The sequence below is a fragment of the Eufriesea mexicana genome, unplaced genomic scaffold (assembly GCF_001483705.2).
Source record: "Eufriesea mexicana isolate 0111107269 unplaced genomic scaffold, ASM148370v2 scaffold76, whole genome shotgun sequence".
NCBI classification, from domain to species: Eukaryota; Metazoa; Arthropoda; class Insecta; order Hymenoptera; family Apidae; genus Eufriesea; species Eufriesea mexicana.
In genome coordinates this window covers 2,094,749-2,108,675 of record NW_016908289.1, presented here as the reverse complement: position 1 = coordinate 2,108,675, position 13,927 = coordinate 2,094,749, and the positions used below count along the sequence as shown (strand labels likewise).

Sequence of the window (13,927 nt, the reverse complement as noted above, 5' to 3'; positions counted from 1 at the left end):
GTAATTCAAAATAAATAATAAGTACAGTAGTATCTCTAAATTTAGTTACGATTCCATGCGATTCTCCTACATCCCCTTTGTTACCTTACAAAACGGGACAATTTTACGCGAGTGGTGCTCAGGTATATTACCTGAAAACAAAACGTAATTTCTAACGGCAGTGAATCTGCTGAGTTTCGAATAAATGTCCAAGCACCTCTGACTTATGAATATAGCCCATATTTCGTCGTAAAAATATCACAAATTCAACGTTGGTTCAATATTTTTCTCACGAGGTAGGAAAATATTTTTAACCCTCTCCTATTCATTTCACCTATCTTCGCATCAACGCCCTCTTTCCACCGTAACACGGTCGCAGGCAAGAGGACGCCGACGCGGTAATTAACGCAGCAAGTTCCACCCGTGATTCACCATTGTAGCTATATCTGACCGCATCGAATTAATAGTCCGCGGCGTCTACGCAAACGCGACGCGGAAAATCAACACTTACAATGCCGTGGGAAACTATACATTATCTGGCGCGTTATCGACATCGCGCGCGGAGGTCAATATTTTCTATAGGAAACGCGCGATGTGGCAAACCGTAGGCCGATGTGTAATGAGTCGACAATGTAACGTCCAAAGTGAACGCGACTCTAGATGCACGCGGTGGCGCCATCTAGGTGCCCTACACATCGATACAGGGTCCAGCTGAATAGCGCGTAAAATTGAGCGCGACGTTACACTTCACGAAAAAAATAAATTACAAATCAATATTCGATAAATTCTTTTCATTCTTGGTTCGAGTTTTAACCAAATTTCTGACCGATAGGTTGATCGATTTTGCCGAAAACTCGACTGAAAATAAAAAACCTTAATTGCACATTTCTTTCTTTTTACAAGGAATTACGCTGTGCCCATTCGATATCGTGCACTTGGATATAGAAATTGACCAAATAACAATAAAGAATAAACGCGACGTGACACCTTATAAAAAAATAAGGAAACAATATACAGAAAATTTTTATCATTTTTGGCCTGTGTTTTGAGAAAATAGTTAATCGATTGTTTGATATACAAATTTTTCTGCATTCTTTTTTACACGGATTGACATTGTGCCCACTTTAACGTATTACTTGGCTGGACCCCGCGTATCGATGACTGGGCGGACAGAGATTAAAAGGCACCATCTATATTGACGAGTGAATGCCACGAGATCTCAGCTCGTAACGCGGCGAGCATATACAGGCTAACATGGCCTGTTATTAAGGCTTTACTCTCACTCCACCAGCGGCGAAAGATCGTAAAAGGTGTTTCGATCCGTGATATAAGACGAGGAACGTGCGACAATGCAGGGTTTTACGGACGCGGCTTCTTCGGTAACAGGCCTGTCAATCGTCCGTAACGCGATCCACTACTTATGCTTTCACGGAACGTAATGGTGATACCTAATAAAGTGTAGTCGGATTATTTTTCACTGGAAGGACCGAGGGTTCTGAATACACGTTGCCATTAACGCAATATAATCCACCTGCCGGGCACTGCGTGAGACAACGAGAACGCGTTAACCCGAGATCAGCCATCGGACAGACCCACGCTACGACGTGAAAGTCTCGGCGATCTCCGGCCGCCGCTGGCGCCATCTCGCGGCTCGCGACGCGAAATCGATCACACTGCCGAGATCCACGGCGCTGCTCATCGATTATCGGTACACGAAACTGACGCAGCCGGCGGAGAGTTAATTAACCGAGCGATACCAAGACGGCGCAGCGTCTGCAGTGCGGTAGCTAAGCGTGCCTCGTAACAACGGCAATTTCTACGTTCGACATGGAATGTTTCATGTACGTTGTATCGGAAAACGTGCGCGTCATATCGATTCAGCGGGTAATACGTAGTACGACGAGGAGAACGAAGTACGGAGCGGTCGTGAGGAGGGAAAAGAGGTTATGGACTGGACCAGCTTTGCGACCGATGGCTGGTTGCCTGTTTCGATACGATTCAAGTGCGGTTATGTGACACTGTACCTTGACGAATCGAGTCTGGTCGAACCGGGAGACGAGCCGAGTCAAGCAGTGAGGGTTGGTCTCTGAAAGAGAGACGGGGAGGAAAAGGGACGGGGACAGAGAGGAAATGGGAGAATAGGGATGAAAATGGGGAACGCCGATGAGGGGTCGAAGCTGAGTCGCGTATCCTGGACGGGAGGGAGCGGTAATCGGCAGCAAGTGAATTGGAACAAATGCAGACAGACATGAGGTGGGCTGCTGGCTCGCTTGATACCGCAACCAAGAAATATAGCATAAACCGAGCAGCGGTATTAATTGAGTTCTCCCCTTCCGTCTCCCTAACCTGCCTCCTTTCCATTTTCCTCGTCTATTTTGTCCGGCTTCAAGACGAATCGATGAAACGTTGCAGGGGTAGGTGAAACGTGAAGTCGAGTCGAGGATCGTCGGTCCACCGTAACACGGTCGCAGGCAAGAGGACGCCGACGCGGTAATTAACGCAGCAAGTTCCACCCGTGATTCACCATTGTAGCTATATCTGACCGCATCGAATTAATAGTCCGCGGCGTCTACGCAAACGCGACGCGGAAAATCAACACTTACAATGCCGTGGGAAACTATACATTATCTGGCGCGTTATCGACATCGCGCGCGGAGGTCAATATTTTCTATAGGAAACGCGCGATGTGGCAAACCGTAGGCCGATGTGTAATGAGTCGACAATGTAACGTCCAAAGTGAACGCGACTCTAGATGCACGCGGTGGCGCCATCTAGGTGCCCTACACATCGATACAGGGTCCAGCTGAATAGCGCGTAAAATTGAGCGCGACGTTACACTTCACGAAAAAAATAAATTACAAATCAATATTTCAATATTCGATAAATTCTTTTCATTCTTGGTTCGAGTTTTAACCAAATTTCTGACCGATAGGTTGATCGATTTTGCCGAAAACTCGACTGAAAATAAAAAACCTTAATTGCACATTTCTTTCTTTTTACAAGGAATTACGCTGTGCCCATTCGATATCGTGCACTTGGATATAGAAATTGACCAAATAACAATAAAGAATAAACGCGACGTGACACCTTATAAAAAAATAAGGAAACAATATACAGAAAATTTTTATCATTTTTGGCCTGTGTTTTGAGAAAATAGTTAATCGATTGTTTGATATACAAATTTTTCTGCATTCTTTTTTACACGGATTGACATTGTGCCCACTTTAACGTATTACTTGGCTGGACCCCGCGTATCGATGACTGGGCGGACAGAGATTAAAAGGCACCATCTATATTGACGAGTGAATGCCACGAGATCTCAGCTCGTAACGCGGCGAGCATATACAGGCTAACATGGCCTGTTATTAAGGCTTTACTCTCACTCCACCAGCGGCGAAAGATCGTAAAAGGTGTTTCGATCCGTGATATAAGACGAGGAACGTGCGACAATGCAGGGTTTTACGGACGCGGCTTCTTCGGTAACAGGCCTGTCAATCGTCCGTAACGCGATCCACTACTTATGCTTTCACGGAACGTAATGGTGATACCTAATAAAGTGTAGTCGGATTATTTTTCACTGGAAGGACCGAGGGTTCTGAATACACGTTGCCATTAACGCAATATAATCCACCTGCCGGGCACTGCGTGAGACAACGAGAACGCGTTAACCCGAGATCAGCCATCGGACAGACCCACGCTACGACGTGAAAGTCTCGGCGATCTCCGGCCGCCGCTGGCGCCATCTCGCGGCTCGCGACGCGAAATCGATCACACTGCCGAGATCCACGGCGCTGCTCATCGATTATCGGTACACGAAACTGACGCAGCCGGCGGAGAGTTAATTAACCGAGCGATACCAAGACGGCGCAGCGTCTGCAGTGCGGTAGCTAAGCGTGCCTCGTAACAACGGCAATTTCTACGTTCGACATGGAATGTTTCATGTACGTTGTATCGGAAAACGTGCGCGTCATATCGATTCAGCGGGTAATACGTAGTACGACGAGGAGAACGAAGTACGGAGCGGTCGTGAGGAGGGAAAAGAGGTTATGGACTGGACCAGCTTTGCGACCGATGGCTGGTTGCCTGTTTCGATACGATTCAAGTGCGGTTATGTGACACTGTACCTTGACGAATCGAGTCTGGTCGAACCGGGAGACGAGCCGAGTCAAGCAGTGAGGGTTGGTCTCTGAAAGAGAGACGGGGAGGAAAAGGGACGGGGACAGAGAGGAAATGGGAGAATAGGGATGAAAATGGGGAACGCCGATGAGGGGTCGAAGCTGAGTCGCGTATCCTGGACGGGAGGGAGCGGTAATCGGCAGCAAGTGAATTGGAACAAATGCAGACAGACATGAGGTGGGCTGCTGGCTCGCTTGATACCGCAACCAAGAAATATAGCATAAACCGAGCAGCGGTATTAATTGAGTTCTCCCCTTCCGTCTCCCTAACCTGCCTCCTTTCCATTTTCCTCGTCTATTTTGTCCGGCTTCAAGATGAATCGATGAAACGTTGCAGGGGTAGGTGAAACGTGAAGTCGAGTCGAGGATCGTCGGAAGTGACCAGGATCCAGCCATCGCAGCGCCCTTCTCGCGTTTCACGTCCTTCTTGGCCATGTAAGTGGCTTAACAGTACGCTGTAATGCGATCGTTGATTACGCGTCACGGGAGTGCTACTCGGCGATGAAGATGGCTTTATGGTAATAAAAATCAACGGCGTAGAATTTTCGAAGCTTTCCAAGCTTTCAAAGACTTGACAAAATAAGAGTTACGTGTGCACAAAGTATTTCAAAATCTATGAAACGCAGTCAAAGTGTAGCGAATATTAAAAGAAGAATAATCACTTCGTAATGCGCCATTTAGCGTACGAAATAAGAGTTCCGAGAAGTTTAAGATTTGACGAAACGCGAGGATTACACGACACGTTTGCAGTGTGTGGGATAAAGATTATACCACGTTGGGTCATAGGATGCGAATTTGTAGATTTAATCGGGATAACCAGCCATACCCGAGGTCAAATGATGGCCGTGCAACCGGAACGCGCGATATTAAACTATTATTTGCTTAAGTAGTAATCCAAATAAGCCGTCAATGGTAATGCAGTTATGCTGCGCTGGATATTTATACGGTGTACCATGAATGAGCCGCGTAATCGGTACGCGCCACGCAAACGAATGCCAAACGGACACGATCGTCCACGTGTGCACGATAGTGCCGTCGAAACCGAAATTTTTCAACTTCGTTCCCAACGTTCAATGAAAATCGATACCGTCGATGGCAAAGTCTGCCTAATTCCGAAGTTGCGTCGCGGAACGCGATTAAGCTTCTCTACGCTGTGTCTCAAAATATTTTTAAGGCTTTGTTTACTCGAACATGGTCTGCGGCACGGCGCTGCGAGCGATGCACGCTCGGCAATCTGGATTTCGCCTCCGAACTTAATATCCGGCCGCGCTCGTAGACGACGCGAGGAAGTAAAACTAATTTCGTAAATCCTTTAATCTACGCGTTTGCCGGGGAGTCGAAGGAAGATTATGGAAGCGGGAAGGGGGACGCAGAGAGCGAGGCAGACTGAACTGAATGGTCGAGAACGTGGTCCGTGCCCGTTTGATGGAATATGATGAACGAGCCACCCTGAACTTTATTATTGGCAGCGGTAGATCGAGTCGAAAGAAACAAAAAAAGTTGCCGTCAGTCAACCGGCGTGTATCGTTAAGCCGCATCCAGAACGAAGCTCTCTTCCACCGACAGGCCATTACTCGATGATCGCACCTGTTCGCGCGGCTATTTCCTTCCTTCGATTTAATTGTTGCAATTGAAAGTTCATAGGTTGCTCATTAAGTCGCTCGTTAAAGTTCGTTTGAATCCAGCCGGAAGACTGGCCGAACGAAGGGTCATCCAATCAGAGCTGCGCCTTAGAAGTCGAATCGTTACACTAATTTCTTTTGTCTAGGAGGCGGGTCGGTTCGATGAGTCGCGAACGGTGCTTCCGCTTAATGAAGATGACGGTTGTAGCTAGCGTTGCTAGACCTTTTTTTTACCGTTTATCATCGTTGCGATGTTCGACCTTATATCGAAACGTGGGGTCTAATTTATTTTGTTTCCTTCATTTTATTACGATGCATATTTTTAAACCGCAAAAGCATCGTTAACTTATGACGATCTGAATGTACGTATATTCTGATATGCGGTAAATCTTTTATTTCTGACCATAAAATATATATGTTGGAGGCGGGTCGGTTCGATGAGTCGCGAACGGTGCTTCCGCTTAATGAAGATGACGGTTGTAGCCAGCGTTGCTAGACCTTTTTTTAGTGTTTATCATCGTTGCGATGTTCGACCTTATATCGAAACGTGGGGTCTAATTTATTTTGTTTCCTTCATTTTATTACGATGCATATTTTTAAACCGCAAAAGCATCGTTAACTTATGACGATCTGAATGTACGTATATTCTGATATGCGGTAAATCTTTTATTTCTGACCATAAAATATATATGTGATATAACAGCTATACAAGATAATTACTAAATGCGAAATTTGTCTACCTTTGCGCTTCGGTAATAAACTTCAGCTCAATCGGAAAAGCTAATATGTTCGTTTCTTTTACTCTGTCAATTATACGTGTTTCAATATTAATGGATAAAAAATATAATTTCGTGATGTACAGCTAAATTATTATGATTAAAGAACAACGCTTATATGCGTATCAATCATTCCTCCTTTATGACGTATAATTTCAATAAACAATCAATCAGGAAGAGATACAAAGATTTGAGAGACCACACCGACAAAAAAGGCTGATATTCTATGACGGATAAAATCAATCACGGCGACGTAATACTTTTCCCTGTTGCCACCCTGGAAATCCGTAGTCCCGAGGCCCTTCGATAAATTACCAATTCCCTCCCAATACGTTCCTCAGGAACTCCCATCAAACACCGTTTCTTCCCCAAACACGAGCTCCACGGTGCCGACCACCTACGTCTGCGAAACTTTTCCGCGTAAGGGCAGCGCAAGACTCTCGATCAAGGCATTAAACATCAATTATATCATCACTCACTTCCATACTGCTGCGCCAAGAGGGAGGCGAGAACCTGGCCCGGACTGCGAGCGCCTCTACCGGCGGATGAGACGGACGTGGCACCGACGGCGTGACGCGAGTTTTCTTCGTCGTCGCTGCTCGACTGGGCACTAGGCCCGTAACCGCGCCTCTCTCGCCATTCCAGGGACCGTTGACGGCGCAGCCCACGGCCCCCATTTCCGTGACCACGACCCAGCGTGCCCTCGCCCTCCATCACTGCAGCATCTGGAAACATATAGGTTGATTCGTGTGAATGAAATTATTTTGCAAACTCCTTAACAATTAATACGCGTAGTACGCGTAGGACCCGTAATGGCGCTGCTTATTTAAATCGCTAGGATATCGGAGGGTTTTAGTACGCGTAGGACACGAAATGGCGCTGTAAATCCATGCATAGTCGAACCATGGGGACGTTTAATATGCGTAGGAACCGCCATTGCTGCTTATTAAAGTATAGTTAAATCTTGCAGATTTTTAGTACGCGTAGGATCCGCCATGGCGCTGCTTATTCAAGTCGATAGAACATCGGGCTTCTCAGTATGCGTGAGACACGCAATGGCGCTGTAGATCCATACATAATCGAATAATAGTGGAATCCTCTATTGATTCCTATTAGAGTATAGTCAAATCTTGGAAAATTTTAGTACGCGTAACATCCGCCATGGCGCCGCTTATTCAAGTAAAATAGAACTATGAGCACCTTTAGTACACGTAGGATACGCCATGGCGCTGTTTATTCCATTATAGTCGAACCTGGGGTGTTTTTAGTACGCGTAGGACTCGCAATGGCGCTGGTTACGCAAACACGGTGGAACCTGGTGGATTATTAGGTTATCCATAAATTATATATGTTCATGATTGGGTTAAACGAAAGAGAGAGTAACGTCTATCGTATTAACGGAGGCGATTCGAATCTCAAATTTCATAGGCCAAAGAGCATCGAGTGATCTTAAGGCGGTCGATCGAGCCAGCTGGATCGTACCCCGAAGCATCAATCAGCTGTCTCCGTAATCAAGGGAGAGCTACTCGCTGCGAGGACGTCTCCATGGGAATTTCGAGAGGTATCTACCACTCAATTATCCGATCCCGTACACATTCAACCTGCTATCGATCGTGGGAGACCCTATTCTCCGTACAGATGAGATAACCCGAGTAATTAAATATTCTGGACAGGGAGAGGAATTGGACCCTTTTTACTAAAGAACAAGAAACCGTAAAGCAATATAAGTACCTTAAAAGGGTGATTGAAAAAGGCGATTTGAATTGCTTTGAACGTTTAGGTTAGGTTTCGCGTAACCGATGGTATTAAAAGGATGATCGAAAAGTAATCTCAAATACGCTATAAGCGAATTACGAATCAAATTCAATTTTCAGTAAAACGTTGATCCATGATCTTCAATATAAGTGACTGAACAAATTCACTGTTGATGGAATTCTTATTACTTTCATTCTTAAATCTACATGCCACATAAAGACATAGAAAATAGATTTCAGAACTCAATAGACTCTCAACTAACATTATATTGGTAAAATTACGTTCTGTATTGATTCCTTCTGAATATTTCGAAGTGTGGTCATACAGAAACATATAAGACACCCGGTATATAAGATATGTACCATAGTGAATTTCAATTTGAACACATTGCTCATCACTGATCTATCTTTACAACAATTTCATCTTGATCTTCTCTTCCTCCATCTTATTAGAGGGGAAGGGATGTATGCCAAGATTAGGTTTCTTAACTTAGAGTCCCAAATTTTCTATTTACATTTGATTCTCAGCCACAGATCATAGATAACTATCATTCTACGTCGTTGCTGTTATTCGTTACTTAATTTCACTCGCTACTAGCTGCACAAGCTCACGGTAATTACCACTTTCGTAACAATGGACAGGCTAATACCGAGTCGAAGAGGCGCGGGAAAAATTCCGTGTTGCACAACGGTATCCGCCGGTTACACCGCGGATTTTTACACGGCCCAGAAACTATCGCCTGCCACGTTCGTTTCAATTTCAAACGCTCCGGGTCAACATCTCTATGGAAGAGCAAATAAATATTCAAGTTCCGGGGTACGTTGAAAACCACTTGAACCACGTCGATTTCAGCGGTGCCGGTAGGATGGGCGAACGAGAGGCAGCGGTGCGAGAACGAGCCGGCCTCGAAATTAAGAGCAACTAAAAATTCCCGTTAGTCGAAAGTTTATCAAAAAAACGCGAACGCGATACTCGTACACCACTCTGCCGTTCGTTTCGCGTGCATGGACGTTCGGCAACGAAATATCGTGTACGGGGTGGCACGATAACACTGGCTAGCTCTGAGCAGAATTTCTTCGTCTCTCTCAATGACATGGAGAAGCTTCTCTATCTGTAGAAGGTCTAGGGTGAGGAAGGGGTTTAAGTAAACCCCACGGTCATTGTTATTTTCTTTCACAGGTGTTTAATTAAGGTGAGCAAATTGGGCACAGAATTTTCTAGTCATACATTAGGTGTAACACTTGCCAAATTGGAAGTCAGTGGAACATGAATTTTTGTCAATTGCATGCAGAAGATTATTTGAAGAAAAGGATTAGAATTCGAGAATGGTAGGTATCACTATCGTAAGAAAAGATTCAGGTCCATGATCAAAGGAATTCCAACGTTTTGTAGGAGCTATTTGGAATTCAAGAATAGTAGGTGTCACCATAATTAGTAAAGAAGGTTCGGGTCCAGGATGAGGAAGACTCCAATGTTTCGTAGAAGGGATGGATATTATCATTAGGGATAGTAGGTATCACAACAACGGTTCAGGATCAGGTCTCCTCCTGTTTACAGGTGTCATTATTATTAGGGATAGCAGACATTACACCAAAGGTCTAGGATTAGAAAGGATCCTTCGCTTTGTAAGTGTAATCCTTTGCTAGGCGACTGCGTCACGAGATAGCCAGCTGGGATACAGTTTTGTCCCAGGACTCCAGATATCTAGTTCGAAACTAGAACCTAGGGACTAGGACGTAGGGCTCCACTCAAAAATAGTTTATCACAATCTGGCTTGCCAATCTAGGTAACGTGGCACAAAATGTAGCGATGATCCTCTACATTGGTATCGCATTACTCGACGAATATTCTCTTGTATAGCTTCAGACCTTGTGTCTACACAATTTCCTATAGTATTTTCATATCTGATGATAACAATTGCTTCGTTTATGAAATATTTTGTTGTACTATACTGCACGGTTATACACCACCGGCAGTCGATGTTCAATCCTATGAACCAGCGTGGATTCTTAACTGACCAGTTTTCTATATTACGTTAATTTGCTACAATCAATGCCAAAGTGACATGAAGTATACGGGTGTGCATTTCTGGAATACATATTATAATATAATAACCGCAACTTTATTCCTTTGTTTGACGCCAATATATACAATAAAACGCTTGAACAACCTCATACTACTGATGGAGATTGTTGTGTCGCTTGCCATACTCAAGTGCTTGGTGTCAATAACAAGGTGTCAGTGATAAGCGTCACAATACCCACAAAACCGAGTTCCGATATTTGCGCAAAAAAGAATTAGTTGGAAATTACTCAAAGAGATGTCCCGTACATTGTACAGCGGCAATTGTGTACCGCCTCACAGTGCCAAGCGTTAGCTTAAATAAATTTCAATGGCGGGGATAAGCCGTCCTCTGGAAAGGCGTCCTTATGCATCGCCGGCCACCTCTAACAGCCACTTTTCTCACTTGCCTGAATGCCGGGCTAACAGGTCGCATCCTCTACAGACGAGGGTGCTTTACGATGTTTTGTTTCACCGACCCTTCAGACTACTCCTTCTTCGCTCGCGTGCAAGCGCGCCCGGAACGTGGCGAACTTGTCAAACCGTAAGTGAATCGGAAAACTCGGCGTCGAATTAACGAACCCTACTCACCCCCTATAGAAACGTACACCCGTCGCTGAAATTTCGGCCAGACTCGAAACTCCCTCGCTCGAAGTTTGGTCATTGTTGCGGTGTATACCTACCGGTCGGAATTCTGTCCTGGTTGACTTCAGAAATTCGTAGACCTTTTTCAAAGTTAGTAAACTCGGATGGAAAATCGAGAAAATATTCATGCAGCTTCCTTCGGGTTTTTTAGTAATTTAGAGCAAGGTTAGAGGAATACATCAGGTCCGCGCGTGGTGTACTTTGGAGGATTCGAAGAGTAAATTGACTCCGGGTTGATTGAAGTAAGAGTTCGAACGAGAAAATGGTTTCTGGTGCTTATGCAGGATTAAGGCTACAATTTGTTTAATAGGGAAAGGTTGACCAGAGTCTTAGCGTGGGGTTAGGCGGATTGCTAAATGAGTAATCCTAGTCCTGCTCGAATTTGTGTTCATCAGTTGGTAACTTCGAAGATTGATCATCCAACAGAAAATTGAATATCTACAGAATGCTATAGTTTACAGTAACTTCGTGTTATATTTTGCGAATGGCAGTATAATCGGTTCAAAGGAATTTCCGTTCTCCCATTGATGACAAAAATTACAAAATTACTCTGGCAAAGTGCAGAGGAGCAAAATTCCATGTTCATACATTTACATCAGTAATGGAAATATTTATGATGAAAATTTTGAGAATTTCGTAATTGCTTAATGAATAAATCGTTTTTCAGCTGCGCACAATTCATGTTTATATCTCAAAGTAATTTTCGTTCATTATGAAACGCGGCTGGGATTCTGCATTATGTCACTTTATGGTGCATCGTTTACGATCTCCGTTATTCCACTGTTCGTTTCGCGTATTAAGAACAACGTCCGTCCTTTTAATAGAACACTTTCATAAGGAGCCATAAACGCGGACTACTCGACCGTAGGGCACTCTTATTGCTATAACTTACAGCACGTGGCATTAACGGCCGATAATATGACAGTCTTGTACAATATAAAAACTTTTACGTAGGACCTTGTCGCGAAGTTGCTGACTATACACACCGCGTATTCTTCCACGATGTAAAACGTTAGGCTTTGTGTATAAAGAAAAAGAGGGCCATCCGTTCTTTTATGAAACGCCCCTTTAACTACTTCCCCATTCTTAGCCGGAATATTCTCACGGAAGAGGTTACCTCGTAAGGGCGTCTATCTGATAGATCTTGCTTTTACGATCATCTTTTCGTTATATCGTAATAAAATATTTTCGAACCGATAAGGAGACGAAGCTTGCAGATGTCGAAAAGAATTACTCATGCGACAATTGTCTTCTGAGAATAAGGAAATTTTGAGAAATTTTGAGAAACTTATATCAATATATTGCTCTAAATCGTTTAGATAATCCAGATAATAAGAAACACAATGGCTAGAATACTTATTGTTGAAATAGAAACATCGATCTAGTAACTATTCTTCAATGTACTGGGCTCTTGTGCCTATGGCGCCACGCGGTGGCGTCCGGAACTAGTATCGATTTTTGATCGACTGTCCACTGGAGTCTATGCGTTTAGACCTGTGTACCCCGTTGGAATATAAGAGGAAGAATGCCCAAAGATAAAAGTGCAATTAGGAGAATTCGTGTCAATATTTTAACCTTAATTTCTCAATTTATTTCTTGAGTGAAATAGTACTAATTAATAAGAGGTTAAAGAAAAATCTAAACCTTTCCACCTGTTTTCATAGGAAACTCTTTAACTCTCGTAATAATGCCATGAATTACCATGTATATAACAATGATGCATCATTATCACTGCATTACAGCATCCATACTTGCTGTATATAAACGTCAGTAGACATACAGTCATCACACACTCTAAAGTCCTGAACGATACGTATATATATAGTCACTTTGAGAAAAGTGAGATTCAGATCCCTGCCCGAGCTCGAGACATAAACTTCGAAGAAAAACCTCAAGTAAATTTTTAGAGAATTATAGTCCAACGTACACATCATCCAGTTAGACAAACCATTAGACAAGACAATAGCGTAGAAGTAAAAAGAGACCACTAACGTCGCGGCCAATTGCCAGGGACGAAGAAACCCTAGACAATGCATGTCTGCGCCAGGTTATGAGAGCGACAGCGAAATCGTCGTTAAGAAAGTATCGGAAAACTTGCACATTCTGGCTGGCCCCTTGTCGTGGAGAACCGGGACAACTTCTTGGCAATAATATACACGTGTGACCCGGGCCGGTAATAAGAATAACTTTTTCCCTAATGCCTGTGCTCCTCTTGACGTCGGATGTATCTAACGAATCTTCCCTCCCGAACCCGTGTTCAATTACGATTCTCAAGTTTCGTTCGTGCGTGAAATATGACGCCGTTGCCTGGCCGGGCAAACAACGTCGCGATGACTCTAATTTCCTGGACAAAAGTGGGAGCCAGGTCCTGGCGACGGGATTGTTTCAGTCCACCCGGGTTCCCCGGGATTTATTAACCGTTCCTGAACTTACGACTCTTCCTTGGGACTCCCGGTTTGATATCTCCAGAAATTTATCGGCATAAAAAGACAGACAAGATTTTATTTCACTCTAAATGATCGTGACGAATGTAAAAGTCCTATTCAATGAATTATACATCGATGAAGCATATAGAAATATTAGCGTCGTTTCAGAAATTTCATTTCATAGATTGTGGTTAGCTTAGACCTATTCATACCAATTTTACATGCCGAGTATTAACAGCGAGCTCGTAGCATCTCCGCCATCTTTGCTTACGCCTACCTCGCACATGTGCATGTATGATTAAAATATGACAGAATAATATCGAAGAAGATTTATATTTTCATTAGCTTGTGAAACTTATCTCCTTTTCGGAATATTAAAGAGAGAATTGTTCGCAAATATTTCATTCGTAGCGATTTCAATAATCACCAAAGTTATCTGCCAGCGATAATCCTTGGTTTCGTGACTGAAACCGCTTGTTAAACCCAAA

The 13,927-nt window shown here is 43.9% G+C and overlaps 1 protein-coding gene across 1 annotated transcript in view; it reads right to left on the bottom strand.

Annotated features, from left to right (window-relative positions):
* Positions 1 to 13,927, bottom strand: part of LOC108555080 (uncharacterized) — an 80,381-nt gene that overhangs the window by 53,568 nt on the left and 12,886 nt on the right. The window contains exon 3 of the mRNA XM_017910592.1: positions 7,032 to 7,277. Coding sequence (XP_017766081.1) covers positions 7,032 to 7,277 — 246 coding nt within the window. The remainder of the gene's footprint in view (positions 1 to 7,031; positions 7,278 to 13,927) is intronic.